At 39.0% G+C, this 24,049-nt stretch overlaps 1 protein-coding gene across 3 annotated transcripts in view; it reads right to left on the bottom strand.

Annotated features, from left to right (window-relative positions):
- The window catches only part of KLF12 (KLF transcription factor 12), a gene marked incomplete at both ends in the record, with an annotated part of 307,076 nt that overhangs the window by 233,109 nt on the left and 49,918 nt on the right, over positions 1-24,049 (bottom strand). For 2 of the 3 annotated variants that reach the window (XM_079721703.1, XM_079721704.1), the window contains one exon: positions 13,545-13,634. The exons of the other annotated variant lie outside the window; for it this stretch is intronic. In XM_079721703.1, the coding sequence (XP_079577829.1) occupies positions 13,545-13,634 (90 nt within the window). The remainder of the gene's footprint in view (positions 1-13,544; positions 13,635-24,049) is intronic. 3 annotated transcript variants of the gene reach the window in all.

Genomic DNA, 24,049 nt, shown 5'->3' with positions numbered 1-24,049 from the left:
TATTTAAGCAGGAAAGTGAGTAGACTTCATTGTATCAGCTGTAAACAGAACCCACTTGGAGTAGTTTCAGCGGAGAGAAATATATTTTTTAAAATATCAGTTCAGAAAAGCTCTTGGTACGTCAGAGAACCAGGCTTAAATACTACATAGCCAGGAACAATGTGGGTGGAAGAAAGCCCAACCACACCTCAGGTCTCCTCCAGTGAAAATTCCACGACTGTCCTCCAGCATCTGATGCCAAAAAGTCTGTTACAACCTCCCCCAAAAGCCAGAAGTTCTTGCCACTGCACTCTCCCAAAGAGCAGCAGCCTTGCACTGCCTCCTTCTTGTGTCCCTCTAGTGGGTGGTGCAACTCACTGGCAGCAAGTCCTAGCTGCAAGAGAGTCTAGGAACTGCAGGGTGTTTTGGTTGTGTTTTTGCTATTTTTAAAGATTCTATCAGGGGAACTGGAATCACAATATGGGAAGCTAACAGGAAGTCAAGATGATAAACAAAAGATGTCAGGCAATCACAAAGGGCCACTACACATTCTGATAATGGGCAGGCTGAGAAGTTTTTGTGAATAATGTCAGCTACATAAAGGAGAGTCAGATCATGTAGGTATAACTTCATTTCATTTGGGAACAATTTACTATTTTCTAACAAAGGCCACAGGTCTCTTATAATAGCAAGACATTTCACAAGGCATAAAGACAATAACTCATGTAATTAAAAAACTAATAATGTCAACTACTTGGTGACTTTTTTCCCCAGTGATTTCAGAATGTTATAGCATAACAATATGTATCGTTTTTCCTATAAGAAAAAGCAAAAGATACTAATTTAGGAAACTGGTCACATTACATAGCATGTACTATTTTTGCCTCTTATAGTTCTCCTATACTTCTGTAGAAGAAACATTTTCCAAGACAATGGAGATTTTGAATGGTGGCAATATAACTTTGTCTTTGTGGAAATAGGAGTTTGAAATAAAATACTTTATAAATATTCACTAGAAAAGAGTTAGTTTTGTTTTACAAAATAGAAAGTTATTTTTAAACCACTACTCCTTTAACTATCATGGCCACATATGTTTCTGAATAAAATTTCAAGTGCTTTCTACAGTAACAATTGTTTCTTGTTCTTTATGCTTAAGGAAAGTTAGCTGCATACAATAAGATATAGTATTTCAGAGTAAAATTCAAGAATACAGAACTAAAGATTTATTTTTAAATGTGAATTATGCATAAAGGCAGGATTAATAACACAATATATATTATTTCTATTGTGTAAACATAAATTGACAGTGCCATTTTTTAATTGATAATGGTGTCATATGAAACAGTGTGACTCTGGAGCATCACCAAAATCCATGTGAATAAATGAGCACATATTTTAATTTACACATGCAACGTACTTTACATAATGAAATTAAGGAGAAATTCAGACTTAACTATAACAATTCCAAGAGCAGTTGCTTTTTATTGATTACTTAATACATAGTGTACTATGCTAAGCATTATGTATATAATTTCATTAACCTAGCTGAACTCTATACCCTTTGTTACACCTGAATTTAAATATAGGAAAATGTTTCACATCCTTCTCAGAAACATTTCAGTCATTCAAAAACACTGCACAAGTGGTTGAGAGTCCGCCTGCTGATGCAGGGGACACGGGTTCGTGCCCCGGTCCAGGAAGATCCCACATGCCGCGGAGCAGCTGGGCCTGTGAGCCATGGCCGCTGAGCCTGCGTATCCGGAACCTGTGCTCCGCAACGGGAGAGGCCACAACAGTGAGAGGCCCGCGTACCACAAAAAAACAAACAACAACAACAAAAAAACACTGCACAGAAATGTGAATATACCCCAAGAACAATAATCCAAAGAGGACAAAGGCAAAATCTCCACTTTTACATATTTATGGAATGTCAATGTGGAAATCAGAAGTCACTGTAGCAAATAAAATTTGGTGGGAGGGAGATGAAAGCAAATCGAGGGTATACAGTCATGCAAGGTGAATGGAGAGATAACTGTCTCTACATCTATTTTATGACTTGATAAAACAATAGACATTAAGGGTTTTGTCATATCATTGGTATTTATTTACCATATCAATAATGATGATGGGTATGAAAATCACATTCCTTTGCAAAATAGTTGATGGTAAAGACTGAAGAAATTTTCAGCAAGATATATAAATTTTTAGTAAGTACAATATTCACTTGGGGAAAAAAATATATGATCTTATACCTGAGAAGGTCATACGTATGGGTGGGAAAATAATGTCCAGACTGTCAGGTCCCTAAAAGGTGCCAGTAGCCACTGCACTGTTCATAGAAAATACTTCACCTCAAACACTTTTCCTCTTTATTTTTTTCAGTAAATAGAGTAATATATTGATGATTCATTTGTAAATGGTTTGAATACTCATCTTTATATGAAATTTATCACTTGAAGTGACCCAAGAGACTTACTCTACTACCTTGTTATAACTGACTTAGCCAAGGGAGGTTGCAGATTTTAAACCCACAGTTGTATTAATTTCTTTCAATCTGAAGGTAAAAAAAGTATATAACTGAGGTCTTTAAAAAACAAACCTAAGAACAGTACATTCTTTATCTTAATTGTAAAGAACAATAAGATTGTCTTGTTTAGCAGATATAGGCTTTAAGACTAAATAATCTCAATCATTATCTGCATGGCGTTATTGAAAAAGATATAATTAGTTATGACAAGAGCATAACAGTGAAATTAAAATTGGAAATAGAATTGGTCATGGGGACTATGAGTCATCTGAACTTCACAGCTCATTTATGACTGACGAGAAGTACATATCTCTTCATTAAGAAAATCTTCTGACAATATGCCCTTAAGTGAAGAAAAAGGACTGACCAGCAGATTAGAGACAAATTCATTTTTCCACAGGCCACAGACACGACCATTCAGCAAGACGTTAAATTGATCAAAATTATCACCAGGTCGAATGTGCCTTGGTAGCAAAGTATATATATTCCTCAGTGATGACTCTGACATAATTTGTAAAGCAATGAAAAAAAAAACAACTGTTGACATTCTGATGTTATATATTTATGAAATTCTGGGTTCTCAAAATACTATGACAGAGAGAGTTTTCTAGAAGGTGCATCTAATATGTGCTGTCAGCTCTGCTCAATTTGTTGATTTCTAAAATTGATAGACACACAGTGAAATAAAATTTTGCCAATGTGATGAGCAGGGAGTATTTTTGCACATTTTTACTTACTATTAAACTTTTGAAACCATTATTTTATATTAAAACAAACATATACTAAGTAGTAAAATATTTTTTAATCCTATGTAATTAAGGTAAAAGAGAGATTCCAAGAGTTCATATTTATTTCATGCTACTGTGTGCACTGGGCATTGAACCTCTGTTGGTAAATCTGCATTTATTGGAGTACTGAATTAAAACTTTTCATAAGATCTAAAATTTTTCTTAAACATTAATATTGTAGTGGAAATTATTTGAAATCAGATCATTTCCAATGTGATGACTAGTTTAATACTGTCAAGGACAGCTTGCAATATGAAAAGATTCTGATTCAGAATACATGAACTCCAGTTACATGCCTGTTACTTACTGGTGATGTGACCTTGGACATACAATTATCTCTGCAATTTTAATGACTAATAGGGATAATATTATATTGACTCAAGGGTTTACTAAGGTAAAAAAGCAACTTGGACTGTTATGTCCTCTTAATGAATTGACTCTCTTATCTTATGAGATGTTTTATCTCTGGTTCCCCTTGTCCCTAAGTCTATTTTCTTTAATAATAATACAGGCACTGCAGTTTTGTTTTTTTGTAATTATTTGGTGTATACATGATACATCTTTTCCTATCCTTTTATTTTTTGTTTGTTTAAAAGAATGTCTATCACAGAATTATTAATTTCCTGGAAGAAAAAATTCTAAACTATTAACAGCTTTTATTTCAAGGTAGTGTGATCATGCCTTTTATTTTCTTCTTGATGGGTTTTTTATATATTTGAATTTTTCAATGATAAAAATGTTACCAGATGTAAGAATTATGTTTCTGATCTGGATGATCGACAGGACCCGCAATCAACAGGACTGGGATGACTAAACACAGACACAGCTGACTCTGGAACAACATGAGTCCTCTTCCGCGTCAACTGTTTTCAACAGTAAATACTACATGATCCACCTTGCTTGAATCTGCGGATGTGGAACACAGATATGGAGGAACGCCAGATACGGAGGGCTGAATACAAGCTATACTTAAATGTTCAGCTGCTCAGAGGCTTGGCACTCATAACCCCTGCCTGGTTCCTCAACTGTAACCTCACTTTTCATATAAAACTTCTTCCTCCAGAGTCAGAAGAAGAGTGTTGTCAAAGCCAACATTCATTTAAGAAGTGGCCGTTTTAAGTAAAACTAGGGCCATTTACTCACACATAGTTGCTGCTATAACAAACAGATTTTTTAAAACGTCACTTCCCATTTGAACTACCTGAAGCAATTTCTGCTGAAGTTCTCCTTCAGCCATTCAGTTTAGTAATCCATACTAAACTGTCTCTTGGACAATTGTAAATATCAGCTACCTGGGGTTTTAAATGTTTTTTTTTTATTTTTCATTGTGGTAATGAATACATACTATAAAATTTACCCTCTTAACCATTTTTATCTGTGCAGTTCAGTAGTGTCAACTGCATTCACACTGTTGTTGTAACAGAGCTCTACAGTTTTTTCATCTCACAAAACGGAAACTCTCTCCTCATCAAACTACTCCCCATGTCCACCTCCACCCAACACCTAACAACCACCATTCCATTTTCTGTTTCATAATTTTGACGACTCTTGATTCTTTTTACTTTTAACCTATCTGTATCTTTAAAGGGAGTTTCCTGTAGATAGCATGTAGTTGGGTCTTACTTTTATTTCCAATCTGACAATCTGTCTTTTAGATGAAGTGCTTAAACCATTTGCATTTCACACAATAATCAAGGTGTTGTGTTTAAATGCACTACCTTGCTATTTGTTTTCTATTTCTCCTATCTGTTCTTTGTTCATTTTCCCTCTTTTCTTGCTCTCTTTTAAATACAGCTGAGTACCTTTTCAAATGTTTCCAATTCATCTCTACCACTGATTTATTAGCTACTATCTGGTTGTTTTCGTGTGTGTGTGTGTGTGTGTGTGTGTGTGTGTGTGTAGGGGGGGTTGCTCTAGGATTTACAGCGTTACACCTTTCACTTAACACAGACTACCTTCAAATGATACCACAACTCTTCACACACACAACAGTATCCTTCCTTCCATCCTCCCATTTCTGTGCTACTGTTGGTACTCATTTTCCTTCGATATATGTTATAACGTATTGTTATTATGTTTGCTTCCAGCAATTTTCTTCTAAAATTTTTTTCATCTTTTCTATTTGCCTAGGTATTTGCCATTTTGAGTGTTCTTCATTTCCTTGTGTTGACCCAAATTCCTACCTAGTGTCCTTTTACTGCTACCTAAGCAAGTTCTTTCTTCTGCCCTGAATGGTGCCTGATAAGAAGTCTGATTTTTGTTCCACTGTATGTCAGGTATATTTCCTCCTTCTCCCCTGGCTGCTGTTAAGACTACTCTTCGTTACCTGTTTTCAGCAATTTGATTATTATACGCCTTGGCGTGATTTCTTTTGCTTGGGGCTGAACTTGGATTTGTGGGTTTATAGTTTTCATCACGTTTGGGTCATGTCCAGACATTTCTTTGTTCAAATATTTTTTCTGGCCTCCCCTCCTCCTGAGAGTCCAATTGTACATATATTAGACAACTTGGGATTGTTCCATAGGTCACTGAGACTCTGTTCCGCTTTTTAAATTTTTTTTCTATATGATCAATTTTGATCAAATGCCAAGACATTGCTACTTTTACATTAGTGAAGGCTAGATCTGTCTTCCTTTGAGACTGTTGGATTTTGTCCTGGCACAACTAAGTAACTTGCAGGTCAGTCTGATCCTTTCTGTCGTGGAAAGGTCCAGACCAGACTATTATGGAACTAATTCAGCCCTATTACTAAGCTGTGGCCCTTCTGAGACCTCTACCAAATGCCCATGTATGAAGAGGTCTCTCCCATATGGTTTTTGTGAATTTTATGTGAAATCCAAGAATCGTTCCACCCGTTGTCATCCTTGTTCTTTCCTTGCCTTCCTCCTCACACAGGCAGATCATTACTTAGCAAAACCCTTAAAGGGACCAGTTTGAAGATCCCCAGAGCCCTCCCTTTGTACAACCCCATCCTCTCTGTTATTGTTCTCTTTAAAAATTAATTGCCTTGACCTCTCCAAATTCCAAACCCTGCCTGCCTAGCTCGGTGTGACTGTTAGACCCTCTCTGGGTCCGCCCTCCCTGTTTGCCTCCAGGCGGGAGGTTGAGGCAATAGTAGCATCACCCCCTTTCTCGTCCCACATCCCAAGGATCACAGTCCTTAACTGCCTATTGTCCAATATGTGAAAAACATTTAATGTATTTTGTCTGGTTTTCTAGTGTTTATGGTGGGAGACTGATACCCACAGCAGTTAATCCCTAACAGTCAGGAGCAAAAAGTCCTCCAAGGGCTACATAAGATTTTTTTTTTTTTTTTTTTTTGCAGTACGCGGGCCTCCCACCGCTGTGGCCTCTCCCATTGCGGAGCACAGGCTCCGGACGCGCAGGCTCAGCGGCCATGGCTCAGGAGCCCAGCCGCTCCACGGCATGTGGGATCTTCCCGGACCGGGGCACGAACCCGTGTCCCCTGCATCGGCAGGAGGACTCTCAACCACTGCGCCACCAGGGAAGCCCCATAAGATATTTTTGTGAGGCACTTTATAGACTATGAATCAGTATATAAATATCAGTATAAGAAAACACACCTAGATATAGAGAAATATACACCTCATGCTCCAGATTTCTTTTCCTGATTCTACTACAATGACTAGGACATGAAGGAGAACACAATCATTCATACGCTGAAATATTTTGGAAAGGTTAATTTCCCCCAAATCCAAATTACTCAGAGCATGAAATTTCTTTAAAAAATGTTCCTTTTTACAAAGCCCTGACCCTGTGCAAATGCAAATAATGCTTGGAAAGAATAGCATTTCACATTCTCCTCAATTAATACGACTGCAGTTAGAACTGGGCATCTGTGGATACCAAGAACTAACGCTGCACAGAGGGTCAAGGGTGTCTGGATGGCAGGCGGAAGGGAATAAAGTTGAAGGAGAAAGTACATCATTAATGGGAAAGCAGGAGGGCAGAATTATCAGCTTCATAGCTTTGCCCAGGGTAGGCCCCGAGGGAAAGGATCTGGCTGCCTGCTATATTTCCCTTGGGTACTATCTGTAATTACTATCACAGCTCATTGATTTTCAATTCTTTCTATTAATACATTTACTGGCCATTCTGACATTATTAAAATCAGTCCAACTCTGCTTCTACAGAGGAGGACAGCTCTGCCCTAAAATATGAGTTTTGCAAGTGCAGATATTTTTTCCTGCTTTCAAAAAAAAGAATGGTCTTCTTGTATTAGCAATAACATAGCTTCTGCCGTATGCTTTTCTTTGAAGCCAGGTAGTGACATGCAAAGATTGGACTACAGATCAAAAGATCTCAAGTAGTGGGTCATCAGAGAATATTAAGTGATAAGCAACATCGAATGTCTAAGATAATTCTACCGATTTACTAGCTATGCTGGCCCCTGTTCCCACAGTAGAGGGGGTAATAATGAGGCGCTGTGGAAGGGAAACGCAAGTGGCATTTTTATAATGCCTTCTCGTGCTCTTCTGATAGTCATTAAAGTAACACTGTCTTACTAAGCCTTGACACGCTAATGTATATTAAATCTTCTATGTTAAGTTAAACACAGTGATTTACTGAGGAAAAAGAAGTTAGACGTGTTGTGGAGTTTTTTTCTCTAAAGCCACTGAATTTTAATGTACCTGCCTGTCTCCAATCAACACTGCATAGCACACGTGTAGGTTCAGCTACAATGCTTGCACCTGTTTCTCTTTGTTTATCAAACCTAAGGATTGGCGGCTTTTCCAAAATGGCACCTGTCTCGAAACCTCAATTCTGCCATTGACACTGGCTCCCACATACAATAAAGAGCATCTGAATTGATCGCTCTTTGCTGAGCTCTGCCTAAGCATCAGCTCCCTGCGCTGGGAGGATGAGGAATAACGAGAAACAAAAAGCATTAGCTCTGCTCTTAAGGACGTGACAATATAGTCGCCTGAACGGTGCTAGTTCTCCTTGATACAGAAACGTCTTCAACACCTTGCTATGAATGTCCTACTGAACGGTGTGCAAAAGCACTACAAGCCTCCAGGGGAAAGAACCACTATTCTCTTTTGTCCTACCTCTAAAATTAGAGCGCTCAGAGATCTCTGGTCCGACCAGGGCTGATATTTTCTGCTAGGAAGCCATGGAACCATACCTATCCGCTGCCATACCTGTCCCCTCCCCAGCTTCCGGGCTGTGGTAAGCGACCTTAGGCCGTCTCCCACAGTGTAACACAGAGGGGTCTTTTATCACCCAAATTACCAACTGCTCGGGACACTTAAAATGGGCAGAACATCCCATCTCCTTCTCTCTCTCAGCCACGCTATTGCCACTTCCCTGTGCCTACAAGCCTGCGGATCAGGACTGCACCTGCCTCTACAAGAGGAGAGAGAGGAGGAGAAGCCAAGGGCTCCAACACCCTTGTGGTTGGAGGAGGTCCGCTCCATCCCTGTGGCAGACCCCTCAGGCCTTAGAACACGAAGAGCAAGGGTGACTGAGTGAGGAACGCTTCTTTCCCGTCTCCCTCTGACACCTACCTATTTTTCATATTTTTATTGAGAGCGCTTTTTTAAACATTTTACTTTAAAGAATTTCAAACATATATAAGATTAGGCAGAAGAGTTAAACAAGCCCCCTTGCACCCATCATCCAGCTTCAGTAATGATGGAACCATGACCAATCTTACTGCATCTCTATCCCCATCCATTCCACCCTCCCCTTTTATTTTGCAGCAAATCCCAGACATCGAATTATTTCATCTGGAAATATACCAACAAGTCTTTAAAGTATGCGAACTCAGACTCCTTTTTTTAAAATTATGGCCAAATAGCATTATCACACCAAGCGGTACCACTCCTGTGTTAAAATAATAACTGATTTCTGGCTTCATCATTCTATTTTTTTACGTGATAAAATCTAAGCAGAATTTGCAACATCTCTCCAGATACGCTTAAATAAAAATTAAAATAAAAAAACAAAGCTTAAGATTTAAGATTTACCTGAAGTCCTCTCTTAGCATTATAAATGAATGCAGATGTTGAAACCTCTACTAAGTACCTATGAGAACTGCAGCAATGGAAAGTGAAGCAACGGGGCCCTTTATCATCCTATTTTTCCTCAAAAGGAGAACATTTCTTGAGCACCCACCACATGCAGTCAGGCCCTTGTGAGGCTGGACGGTTCACTTCACTTCCCAGGTAAGGAGGAATAGGTGGACAGAGACAGCTGAGGAAGCATCTTAACTCAGGTCTGTCTCACTTTAAAGTCTGGGCATTTCTACTTCCACACACAGGCAGTTTCATTGCAGTATCACTTTTAGACTCATCACTGGAAATGCTTTCTCTCACTCCATGCCTGTTACCAGAATCAAAGACCGTCAGACTGAATTTGGAAGGTCTTGTCTCTAACATCCCCATTGCACAGATGAAGACATAGAGGCCTGGAGATGGGCAGTTCCTTCCCAATGCCGTTTCAGCTAGGGAGCTGCAGGGCCAGGAATAAAATCATGTTTTATGTCTTTGAAGTGGTGCCTGTTCTCTGCACACCTCCTTATCTCTGGGTTTACAAATTCTAGCATTCCTCTTCCTGCTTTAGTCCTGGGCTTAATAACACCTTGGAACATCCAAAGGCTGAGAGCACATATGAGAAGCTCTTATAACAGCAGGACACAAGCACCAAAGGTCACAGACAAAGTCACTCCACCACTCCATGCTGTGCCCCTGAAGTATATCACAAGAGCACACGACCTTGCCATGGACCACATAGCAGCATGCGCTGTATTACCAAGAAGGCTGAAGAAAACTTAAGTCACATTTCAGGAGACTGCAATAATGATTGACTTCAATACCACAAAACTAAGGGTTCCAAAGAGAAGTAAGGCACACAGAGACGGTCTGAATTAGCCACTTATCTATCCAGTTCACATGGCTTACAAGATGAAGACTGCCACCAAAGGGAATCTATTATTTCCAATATTTCCAATTCTTATTTTTAGGTTCACAACAGCCCTATGAGTTAGAGCAGGTTTATAAGTAGCTATTGACTGGTTTCATATTTTGCACCATGTCAGTTACAATGCCTGGACAAGTTTAATAAAGCACGTATTTTCTGAGCACTTACCATGTGCCGGGAACTACGAGAAAAACACAAGGAATAGTTCTTGCCCTCTGAGAGCTTATAATCTGATTAAAGAGATGGGACCACATACACACACCACAGAACTATTTAGAGGATGAGGCAAGGCAGCCAGAACTTTTCAGAGAAGAGAAAGCAGAGTGGCCAACCTCTGCCTGTTCCACAGTCTTTCTTTAAGCTCTGAAATGTGCTCATCCAGTCCTGAATTCCTCGGAGAGGAGGGGGCACATGCAGAGACCAGCTGACAGCCAAAGACCTAAGGGACTATTTAGGACAAGAAAGAGAGAAGGAGCAGATACCTTCATGGTGCCCTGAGACAGGAGGTCCATGTAAAGTAGCAGATCTTTACAATACTGCCTGTAGCCTGAAAGGCAGACTAACTTTTTTTCCCCTTAACGCTGATGGAAGAGTCTCAAAACTAGGTTTCCAGAGTGATTACAGAATCCCACTGATGCACAAGCTTCAGGCTTTCCCATTCACTGTTGTGATGCACAGATACATTTCTATAATGTTTTGTCCACTGTAACTAACATCTCGTCTTTTTCAAAAGCCTGTAATCACACATGTGATGATTTTAATGTCACCAATATGTTCACATTTTCTTATGAAGAATCAAACTTCAAACAGCCTTTAATGCTCAATGAGGAAAGAGTTCTGTAAGACGGAAATCAAGAAATCTTCAGAATTCTAGCACTCCTTATCTAAAAATAGTTCTGAGATTCTGAAATTACACAGTATTATCATCCATCCCATCATCCCCAATAAAAAACTCCAGTAAAGGGACCAAAAATAAAGTTCACTAAAATTCAAGATTTCAGCTGTTTAAAGAAGAGTTGATTTTAAAGTATTACAAATGACTAAGTACAAATGAATTGTATTCTATAAATAGTTAAATCATAATACATTTCATTAAACACTGTGGTCTGCTTCTCTTAACGCTTTGCTGTAAAAGAGAACAAAAGTTTGCATGTCATATACTTAAGAAAAGTATATACGAGACTAAGGAAAAGAATAAATGAAGTTTCTATTCCCCTCCAACATACACATTCTAAATTAGGGTTACAGTACCAACGTCAGCTCCATTCACAAAGAAGAAAACTGATTTTAATGAACAGGCATTAAGTAAAACCTAGAACCTACAATTTTTCCTGTCCCTATTTGAGGACAGAAAAATACTTTCTATAAATAATGTGACACGAGTTTCTTATTCACACTGTAAAACCCCTGGGAATATTGGCTTTTGTTTTTTGTATACTTAAATCTTTCATGCAAACCTTACCTTAAAACTGAAAAATGATAGTAAAGGAGAGAGAAGTACCTAGATATTCTTAAAGATTACCAGGACTGGTGACAACAATGCACTATCCTGGCTTTGCCTAATAGCCCCGGTAACACATTCTGACTGGTTTTCTGTACTTTTCTGCCTCCCTCCAACATGTATGACTTGAACAGATTTACTGTTATTTAAGTTGAAGAACATACTGTGAAATAAAAGCGACATTGTGAAATATACCGTTTTCACTTTTCCATCAGGCTGCCTTCTCCAAATAAGATGTTACAGTCTGTATGTTTTGTTAAACTTAAACATGGGGTATGTAGGAATTTATTTTATTAAACTGAGGCTAATGCATTTAGATTAAGAAAACAGAACTCCTAAGACATAAAACACATCCTTCTGTGGTTTGGTTAAAAAACAAAGGTAAAGAACCACTTAGTTTGGAGGATATAGAGTTTAACTTGATGAGTGTCAGGCTAGAAAATCCAGGTGAACACATGACTTTTTCTGAAGGTTTGTCTACAATGAACAAGCAATTATTAATAACGAACACATAGTCTTTTCTTTCATGATGCTCTACTGCCTAAGTCTGGGGTTGAATCTCTGTGAATCAGTCATTATGTCACGCAGACTGTGGGGTTATGTTTTCGGTTGACATACTCCACAATGTGCATTTCAGAGCTACCACAGTCTACGCTGAACATAAAGATGAAATGATATGCTCTACGTGATGGGGATCTGTTTCAGACACTGACTTACACGGAAGAGAAATATATTATGAGATGCCATACACCCTGCCACACAGTGCTCAGGAATGGGGACATTACTGGAGAACCCTCTAAATGCAACCATCAAGATCCCTGCCCTCGAGTGTCCTCATTACAAAATAATTTTGGTACATCAGTATCCTAACCTCTTGAATGGGGTCCCAGAAGAACTCATGCGTACTGATTGTTGTAAGAGTGAGAGTTTATTAACACTTAAATTTGATTACTCAATTAGAAAACCCTGCTAATGTTTTGTTTTGGTTTTTTGGAATAAGGGATACACAAAGAAGATTAAGATTAAATATGTATTTAATTGATGTCCTTTTTGCGGTCACGTGTACTTGCCTCTGTGATGCTGGTTTAGTAAGACAGGTAGGCAGTGCTTTCTCCCTTAAATACAAAAGGTGGTCAGCCAATGCTGCAAGGAATCACATCGCGCTGATTATGATTTTTACTAGTGAAGCTATAGATGTTAACCATTATAAAATCACCCACATCCTTTTTAAAAAATCTAGCTGTGTTCTTAAGTCCTTACACTTTCAGTAGCCATAGATGGTCAATTTGGCTATGTTATTGCTCAATAAGCTTTCTTCTGCTTTTATGTGCTTTTCAAACTCACTGACCTAAATTTCATCAACTATAAAAAAGGTAAAAACAAATGTCAAAAGAGAAATCCATCCCAAAACAGTAACATTCTCATACCTGTACTCTGTAATTTCCTAACTCAGGAAGAACCAAACTATCTTGACACTGAGGTTAGAGACCCATCTTATATTTTTAATACTTCCTCTGTGAGTTGGATTTGAATTAGCTTTCCAAAACATTCACCAAATCAAATAAAGCCGTAGGGTCCCTATGCCTTCCTAAATTCAAGAACTTCTCTTTTCTAAGTTAGTAAGATTTGAGGTTGCCAGTGGGTGAGAATCAACCATGGTCTCAGATGATTTTTACTCAAGAGAGAAAAGCTGAAGCAAGTGAAAAATCAGAAGTGTTCTGCAAACCTTAGAACACTCTGGATGTAAACACTGCCACTCTCCTAAAGAGAAGGGGGTGGGGCACGGTCGGAAGCTTCTGCTTACCCCTTGTTCAGATTCCAGAAGCTCTGTTTTGACTCTGACTGCCGGCATCCCATCAAGCATTAGCATTCTGTTCTCAAAGGTGCTGATATTCTGAGAATAAAAAAGACAGAGAGGGAAATTCAGCTATAAAGCGTTCAGAAGAGGACAGCTGGTAGCGTCTGCCTTCACTGTAGTACATTTAGTACTGCTAACCTAATTTTTTTAACAATATAGTATAATTAAAGGAGAACATCAGCATAACCAATTATCCCCCCCTTCTGAACTTTCATTTGAAATAATGACCAAGAACTTGAATTAATCAGTCTGTTTCTATGACCCCCGGGTTGAAGGTCAGACGGTAATAAACTGGAGTGAGGCCACCTTACATTAATTTATACGAGGCCGGAATAACTCATCACACTTGCAGTCGTGGAAGGAAATACAAGGCAAGTTTCTTTCTTCCTTAGCTCTGGAGGTTGTACTGTATACAGAAATCCACAGAGGAAAAGACAGATCAAAATAATTTATATACTCTCATATTACTGTCAAAGTCGAAATAATTTTAAATACAAGATAATGCTGGACAGTGAATCCCGGTAGCATGATATATCTGATCAAATGAAAATTTCTACCTTTCAACGGCAAACATCTCCTTTAAAAAGAACTAACATCAATTTTGGATTAAGAGTGAATTCTTAAGCTGAAGCCATAATCAAAGAATAAACTCCATTTAACACCTCTTGAAGGGAAAACCTTACTTCTATTGTGGCTCAATGGAATTTCAAACATCTATAAAAAGATGAAATCAGGGTTATTTTTTGACTAATTTCCACAGCTTCGGGGATTTTCTGAAGTCAACAACCTAGGAAGGGAGTCAGAAAGACACACATCAGTGCTTGCTTCGGGCCAAAATCAGGCTCATGTTTTAAAATGTGTTGAGAATGCCAACTTTACCCTCAAATACTGACTAAACCAAGAAATCAAAATGACTAAGTTTGACTGAGTTTTTAGAAGAGTGTCTTTGCTGTTATAGAATGTAACCACGTGACACTAAGGTGGTCTTATTAAAAGAAAAAGAGAGACATTTCTAAATGTTTTGCCTACATGGTGACAAAGCTTAATGTCACCTCTAAACCTTCAAGTTTTCGCCATTCATAGAGTTGCTTTTCTCCCCAACAGACGGTTAAATAAAAACAACTCTCACTTCAACACATCATAAATTAAACGTCTTTATTACCAAATAATACCAACAGAGTGCAGTATAGTGAAGCTCTAATTATTTCTCCCATTTCTTGACTCTCCTTTTTGTTTAAGAAAAATTCTCTGAGAAATACAATGTATGGGGCTTCTTATCACAAATATTTGCTCAGAGAAATCAACGGCAAGAAGGAAAAGCAAATTTACGCCAGAGCTAACTAATGGGCATTTAGAAATCCCATGCTACCTAGTCCGTTAGGTAATAAAAAGAAGAAAAAGTACTGTCATGTTCCTCTCTTAGAAATGTACAATATTATTAAAACTGGCAGGATACATCATTGTTTTTACATGTTTGCTTTTGACTTGTCCATATTTTGGGGGGATTTTTGCATCCTAATAGCTTAGAACACAAGGAACTATGGTATTACTGGTGAGCTCAGTGCATTTGTTCCAAGCTTAAAATCCTTTCAGGAGGCTGGTGGGTTGTTTACCTATCAGGCATGGACCTCAAATCCCAATGTGTCACTTGCTTGCATGCTTGGAAGCAGCCAGCTTGGTTTGCCACCTCCCAACCTCAGGAAAGCCTTCCAGCTGCCAGCAGCCCTCAACTGCCTGGCCTTTCACAGCAGCATGGAATCCACCCTAACAAAGCCTCCCGTAGGCTGTTTGGTTGGTAGACAATGAAGGATGAGTTGATACTGCTTCCTACCCCGGAGGAGGTCTTGCCCAGATGGAAAGGGAAGAAGATGCCTTGCAAAGGAGGGGAAAGGACAAAGAGCGATTCTGGAAAGGCAGGTTTAATGAACTGTTAGAATCTGATTAGAGGCTAATGTCCCTTTTAGTGCTTTGTACCAATTTACAGCTGATAGACTTCAGCCGTTTTCCTCGCTGGCTGTGATCAACCCATTCATTAAAAAAAAAAATGCAAGCTAACCAGAGTCTTTGAAGTTAAAAACGGATAAATCATAAAAAGCTGACTGGGTTCCCATGCTATTTAGTACATTTAAATATCACTGTTTTCATTATAATTTTTGTTGTTGTTGTACTGGAATAATTCTAGATGTGTAAAAGACAGGGTTACACTTCAGTTTCATGTAAAAGTGAAATAATTAAACACATTTTCAAGCATTTTTTTTAAGAAATGGAATTTGCCCGGGAAATATTTCTCTTTCCCTGATTTTTCCAGGATCAGCACAGCACAGCCATAATAAACACCATAAATAACAATGTTCACAGCTAAGGAACCCAATCCTTAATTATTAACTCTTGCAACTAGTGCAGATTCGATCGGTACATATACCTGAAAGTTATACTGTATATACATGAAGCATAGTAATCTCTGCATTCCTGATTCTGACCTTGTTTAGCATAAAGAGAAGGGCTGAGCATCACACCATATTTCAGACCATCCAAGAAGGTGTGTTGTTTTTACAGAGCACATGGTAATTGTACAGCATTGAGGACATAGTCCTTGGAACAAAATATAGATAGATTTGTCTCTCTAAGCTAAAAATCAGATACATACAATCTCAACTGACTTCAGACTTTAAATATGTAATAAACTCTAATAATTTAAAATTGCTGTCAAACATATCTTGTTGTGATCTTGATCAAAACGCACTTGCTGGGGAATCCAATAGCTCAATTGATTCCCAAGAGGCAAATAAGATTAGTCATCAATTTTAGTAACATGGTACTCTTTATGTTGTAACAAATATTTTGATATTATACAACCCTATATAATTTATGTATATGTGTTTATATTCATGTACACGTATCTATACACCTATGTTACTTATTTCATATGAGTAAACTGTATCAATTACAGCCAAATTTATCATCAGATTTATTAGCTGGCTGTTGATCAATTACATGTGCACTGGATAAAAACGGTACTCTGGATATTCCTATTTCCCAAATAAGATTTGGCAACACAGCAGTCCAGCTGATAGTAGCTCTCCCAGTCAAAAGCAGTATAAACACAACTGTCAAGAGACCTTCAAGATGGCGGAAGAGTAAGACGTGGAGATCACCTTCCTCCCCACAAACACATCAGAAATACATCTACATGTAAATACAATGGTCATCAATCCTAGCATCTCACAATATTCTGAATGGAACCTGCAGGAAGGAAAAGGACTGATGCTCAATAATCCTCTCTCATAAAAACGTAGAACAGGGTGTGGGTGACTTTCCAGGGCAACTACTACAATCCGCCTTCCTACTCCCAGAATGCAAGTCTCTTTCCTCTCCCTCCTCCAGACTGTGCGTCATCCACTTTGCACAGCCGGGGTACTAAAGAGCCAGCTAGTGAACATTCAACAGACCAAAGTTTTCAACAAGGCTTCCCTTCATAAGCCAAAAATATCTACTGGGATTTGTTCTGATTTCTCAAGGTACAGGACATATTCACTTAAACATATTTCCATCTTGAATCTCCATGTTTGGCTACAGGTAATGAAAAATATGAACTGCTCTCACCCCTACCCGTGTTACGTTCAACAGTGATCAAAGGGACATATGAGAAGCAATTCAGGATTCACTGCATCGAACTGATTAAGGCATGTTCAGAAAAGATTCTTAATGGGTTATAATGCAGGCATACCAATTGGTTAAATGCATCATCCTCTGAGTACTTTTTCCTACAGAAAAAGCAGAAGAATCAGATTATAAGGAAACTCGCCTTTTGCTTGAAAACCACTTCATAGAGAAGTCAATCTCTCCCCTTTCTTGACTCACTTCTACCATAACAACAATAAAAACCAACAAAAATAACAATTGTTTTCCAAGCCTGTATGCCAGTTCAACCAATAGGTCCTTTCTTCAGAGAAAACATAAGTGTTGTATACTACCCCCAAATTTGTGCTGAAATGCAAAAGAACGAGTGAATCCCTGCTCTTCATAAGGATCGACACACCTAAGAGATTAGAATTATGCCCAGCCAACAGCTTCCATTATCTATTGTTATGCAACAATAGGTAGCATAACACAACTACCATTTTATTATTATTTTGCTAACAAACATAATAACAATACCTACTATTTGCATATTTACTATGGACTAGACCCTGTGCTAACAGACGTGTACTCATTCAGTCCTTACAGCAACCCAAGAGGTCAAGGCTTTATCATCCGAAAATGCACAAGGAGGTTAAACTGTCCAAGGTCACACGATTAGTAAGTGATGCGGCTCGATTCCAAACCAAAGGAGCCTGAGCCCAAGCTAAGCTCCCAACCACTACACCCCTCCCTCCATTCCTCTCCCTCTCCTTTTCTCTCCATCTTCCTCTGTGCGCTCCCTAAATCAGCGTGGAAAAAAACATGAGCACCTTATTATTATTTTTTTTTTTGCGGTACACGGGCCTCTCACTGCTGTGGCCTCTCCCGTTGCGGAGCACAGGCTCTGGACGCGCAGGCTCAGCGGCCATGGCTCACGGGCCCAGCCGCTCCGCGGCATGTGGGATCTTCCCAGACCGGGGCACGAACCCGTGTCCCCTGCATCGGCAGGCGGACTCTCAACCACTGCGCCACCAGGGAAGCCCCATGAGCACCTTATTGAAGGCCCCAACAGAGGAGCTCTGGAATCTCAGTCGATGGTTTCTCTCAGGGCTGAACTGATTTAGTCACTGAAAGGAATGAGCAACTTCTGGTCACCGGTGAGTATCAACAGTTTGGGGAATAACAATAAAAGATCAAATAAGCCCCTGGTTTCAAAGCTATTTCACTTTTTTTTCTTTAAATCAATCTTTCAACATACTTCCTTAGCTTGATAAGATTATACATTCCTATCATAGAAACATCTCGTAATTAATTTAGCAAGTCAGTCCCATCCTGAGTTCAACATACAGAAAAATCTATGGTAATCTCATCTGCTACCCAGCGTTTTGAAAATATTCATATCCTAGATGGCTCATTCAATATTTTCACAATAGTTTCAAGTACTTGGATTATACAGGAACTTCATCTTCGACCTTTTATACTCAAAAGAGATACATTCGGGCCTCACATTCAATTTATAAGTGCTTATATTAAGTGTGAAATTATATTTTTCTAAACTCACATACCCTCACACTGGTAAGTCAGTTCTGTAGAGGGCATATGCATAATTAAAGTACCTCTGATGGTACAAAATAAATATTAGTTCAAATGTTGACTTTGCAATTCTGGCCCAGGCTTTCATCTTCCCTTGCTTTGCAGCACAGGAGAGTGGATACCATACTGATGATCATATTTTACTGGGAGAACTAGGATCCAAACTATAGACCTCCTGGGACTTGCAACTTACATCCCCTTCAGTGGTTTCAATGATCCATATATACATTATTCTGAAATATCTGTCATCAGTCTCAAAAACAAAACCCTTCCATAATCACCTCACAATGAAACATGAAATTGTGTCTTTCATAAGAATTGGTAAAAACTGCACATGCAATGCAGCAACTTATATTTTCCTGATAGCAAGAATCATTGTTTTCTATGTTGGTAAAGCGCTAAATTACCACAACAATGGATCGTTTACACTATTAGTTTTAGAAATGTCAACTGAGCTTTTCTAAATAAGTCTTCCACCCCAGCATTAATACAGATTGAAATAAAAATTATTTTGTCATTCGTATTCTGAAGAGCTGCACACACTTGGAGGTCATGAGTTGGCCCAATTTCTCCTTCAACACGCAGTGACGGGTCTCTGCTATGGCAGTCATGTCATTCTATCCGCGCCACATTCATGAACCATGAGGCACTACGGGAGGTTAACGGGCAGAGCCAGGACTGGAGAACAGAAACCAGGTCAAAAACCAGGAAAATATCATGGCAAGAGACGTGCCAGCTGACCACCAGCCAAACCCTAGAGAGGGAGCGCAAAACTTCAGCTCAGCTGGGCAGATATTAACATCCCAGGGAGAGATCAAATGTGTGGGAACAGGTATCAGGATGGGCTAACAAGTGGTCTGGATGTCAGGTAAAGATAAGGGAATTATTCAGTCATAAAAATGAAGGAAGTCTTGCCATCTGCAACAACATGGATGGACCCTGAGGGCATTATGCTAAGTGAAATAAGTCAGACAAAGAAAGACAAATGCCACATCTCGCTTAGAGGTAAGATCTTAAACGCATACACACACACACACACACACACACACAAAATACCAAAAAAAAAAAAGAGAGAGAGAGAGAGAGAGAGAGCTCACAGATACAGAGAATAGACTGGTGATTGCCAGAGGGGTGTGTGTGTAGTGAGTGAAGGTGATCAAAAGGTACAGATTTCCATCTATGAAATAAACGAGTCATGGGGATGTAATGTACAGCATGGTGACTCTATTAACAGTATATGTCAATTATAGCTCCCACCTCCCCCCCAAAAAAGAGGATGAGAAAGAAAAGAGAGAAGTGAGTTCAGTCCTGGAAAAGGAAGCCAGAAACAAGATTCTCTGAAGGAAGCAGGGCTAGCAGAAACTAATTCTGAGTGCCTAGCCCCAGGAGAAGCCAGAACTGGGTTAACAGGTACAGACAAGAATCAGAGAGCTAGCCATGTGCCCAAGCCCAGACACACACATGGGCACAAAAACCAGGCACCATGAGGCTGGGCAGAAAGGCCGATGCAGTACACAGGACCCACACATGGACAATTAACACTTGCAATACAACCACAGTATGACCACGGGGTCTCAAAATTTTAAATTAATTATACAACAATTATAATAACAATATATATATATAACCATATACGAACAATGATAATAACAATAACTACCATTTACTAAACACTTACGTACCAAGTGTTGTTTCATGGGCTTTACATTTGTTATATCATTCATTCATTCAAAAAATACTTCCTGAGTACCAGGCACTGTCTCGCTATTTAGGAAATGTCGGTGAACAAAACGGGGAAACGTACAGTGTTTCATTCTTTTCCTTTTTACTATGTCCATTTTAGACAAGAAAGTTCAGGTCCAGAGAGATTAAGTAATCTGCCCAAGGTTACGAAAATGGTCGGCAGTCTAACTCTGGGGCTAATACCTATTTTCCATTGTTACCTGGGATAAGAGATTCTCAACTGCTGGGTACTCTGACATTGGCTGCAAAGTTTGGATGAGCCCAGAAGTGTCCAAGCCACTCTGGCTAGTGCGCTTCAAGCTGCTGTTATATCAAAAGGCTGGGAACCAGGGCTGAAGTGGGAGCAGCAAGGCAAGGGCAGGCTCATCACAGACACACCGAAGGGAGATGGTGTTAAGGTCATTCTGAAGTCTTTACCCTGTCCTATAGTGGGTACCTCGAACTATTTATCCAATGTGCCTCTAACCAGTTACCCAACCCTGTTTTCCACCATTCTGCTCAGGGTGCATCTCAACCCTGTGAAAAACGCTCTCTCCTCCAGGCCTCTGTATATTCGATTCCACCCTTGTATTCATCACTACCTGACAAATTCTTTATCTGTTATTACACTAGAACGTAAGTTCCAGGAGGGCCATGACATTGTCTTTTTGTTCGTAAGTCCCTATCGCCAAACTTATAACTGTGTCTAACACATAGTATGTGCTCGGTAGATGTTTGCTGGGCTGATGAAAAGAATAAATGTAAATAAATCTAAAATCAATTCATTCCCTGGGTTCACTTGACCCAGGTGATAACTGATTGTTGAGAAACAGATGGGAAGAAGAGCATAAGCAAAATCGTAGGGCAATGAAATTCTCCATGTTTGTGAACAATAATAAAGGATTTCATGTGGCTGGAACACATGATTTACTGGAGGAGAAACTGGAGATGAGACCATATAAGTAACTTGGTGTTAGGTGGCAAAAGGTCTTATATGTTATGGTAATTCATTTATTCATTCAAAAATGTTTCTTTCATGCCTGCAATGGGCTAGTTGCTAGGGGCCCAAGTGGATAAGAGAGAAAGACTCCCTGCCCCAAGAAAACTTGAGGTAAATGGGAAAGAAATGTGTTTGGGTATCACACAGCAGGTGATGGGGCATCATGAAGCAAAAGCATAATGTGTTTAAGCTTTGTGTTTAGAAAGCTAGCACTGGACTTGCTTTGGAAGATGGCTTATAAACAGAATTTGATGCAGAGGAAAGAGCCACCAGTTCACAGGCTACTGCAACAACTCAGGGGAGAGCTGGGGAGAGCTTGACCCAAAACAGTGGCAGTGGGAATAAACAGAAGGAAAATTATTTGAGAGAGAGTACACAGGAAGAATGCACAGCCTTTTTTTTTTTTTTTTTTTGCGGTACGCAGGCCTCTCACTGTTGTGGCCTCTCCCGTTGCAGAGCACAGGCTCCGGACGCGCAGGCTCAGCGGCCATGGCTCACGGGTCCAGCCGCTCCGCGGCATGCGGGATCTTTTCAGACCAGGGCATGAGACCATGTCCCCTGCATCGGCAGGCGGACTGTCAACCACTGCGCCACCAGGGAAGCCCATGAACAGCTTTTGATGACTGACAAGAAGGAGGAAGTGTGGGGTAAGAGCTGAGAGGATTGTCAAGGATGGCACTGATTTTCTACACTGTACATGAATCTTGAGGCAGGAAACCCAGCAGGAAAAGCGAAACATGTCATATATTCCTCCAATATCCCGCAAAGGACCTATTGCACTCTGGGATACATGAATATTTCGGTATGTTGTTTAAGTTCAATACATTTTTGCTTACTCAGGATCTGTTATGCGTCGAAGAAAATTTCTCTCAAGCTGAGTATATTCAAATATTATAACAGATACTAATAGAGTCAAATTTATTCAAACTTGGAAACACAGGTTTGGTTGAAATAAGGAAAAAAACTATACATAAAGCAGTCATCTTCTTAGCTGCATTTTCAAGACAAGAATTAACTCTGTCTTCACTATCATTTTTCTGGGATTTATCATTTTACAGACTTTCATGGTTATCAAAACTTAAAACAAAATAAATATTTGCCAAAGTACGAGTTTGAGTACTGTACATTAACATATTCATCGCTGTTTCCCTTTATGAAAAGTCATTTGGATAGTAATGAAAAAAAATATGCAGAACACTGAATGGAATATGTAATGAAATAACTAACATCACCGGTCCTCTGTGCCTGGAGACAATGAAGATTACTATCAAAAATTAAGTCATTTATTTTCTGTAGGAAACAAAGGAAATGACTATTGACCTATATTTCCACCTTTCCTGACCTACAATGATGTCAAGTGGCTCCTTATCAAACCCAAAATGGATTATCTTATTAGAACACGAGCTGTTGAATGAATATCTGTCTCCTGTACAGCCTGAAGAAACAGCACTGAAGAGTTGGGAATATGCAAAAAAATTCTGAGGAGAAATAAAAATCCAAGTTAACTTTTTTTTTTTAGTTAGAACTATTCTAATGAAAACAAAAAGAAAAGATCGACCTCATGGGTCTCCTCAGTGGCCAGAAAAATATGTAAACTGGTAAACTAGGTCTTATATTCAATGCCTTCTTATTTTATACATATTATTTAGTTAAGATTTTGTAACAAATACAAAATATCACATTCCTTGAAAACCCTAGGCATGATACTGGTTTTTAATGTATGTTTTGAAAAAGTAAAGCTAGAACAAATGACCTTTACAGTTTATTTCATCTAAAAAGGATTGTCAAAGCATGTAAAAGCGCTAGGTAGTGTTTGTCCTGTTATTAAAAGGTGTAACAAAAGTGCTTTAAAAAGACTATATCAAAAATACAAAGGTGCAATTGTTTGCACTGCCTGGACAATCATGTAAGACACATCACTGGAATGGCCTTTCCCCTCTCTTTTTTCCTCAACACTCTGGGTCCTGGGACTGCAGTGGAGAAAGACATTAGTAGTTGGCTGCCAAATGGCCAAATGCATTGGCTCAACCCAAAATGTAATCTGTCAGCTTCCAAGTATACCCAACTCTAGCTGTGATCTCTCCAGATTCCCCAAATGATGTCTTTAGTTGTAATAATTAAATTTTATGTATAATCCAAATCCTGTACTAATTTGACATTTTTATTGGCAATGCTATTACACATCTACTTTCATTTTATCCAATACCATCTCCAAGAATTCTGACTACTTTATCTTTTACCTTTTTAAAAGCATTCTATCTTCCAAGTCTATGCTTTTTTTCTGTACACTTTCATGACTATATAGAAGTGTAAGTTAGAATAGAATATTTCCCAGAACATGGGCCCAATGAACAGATTTCCTGGGTTATGACCTTCTCATGGTTTCAGTTTTCTTATCTGTAAAATGCAGATAACATTCTATTTCACAGAATTATTTTACGGATTTGATGAGATCATGCACATAATATACTTCAGCACAAAGTATTTTATACTAATTGTTAATATTAAGTAATTT

Source organism: Hyperoodon ampullatus (assembly GCF_949752795.1).
Source record: "Hyperoodon ampullatus genome assembly, chromosome: 16".
NCBI lineage: Eukaryota > Metazoa > Chordata > Mammalia > Artiodactyla > Ziphiidae > Hyperoodon > Hyperoodon ampullatus.
Note: the sequence above shows the minus strand (reverse complement) of the source record. Positions and strands in the feature narration are given on the sequence as shown.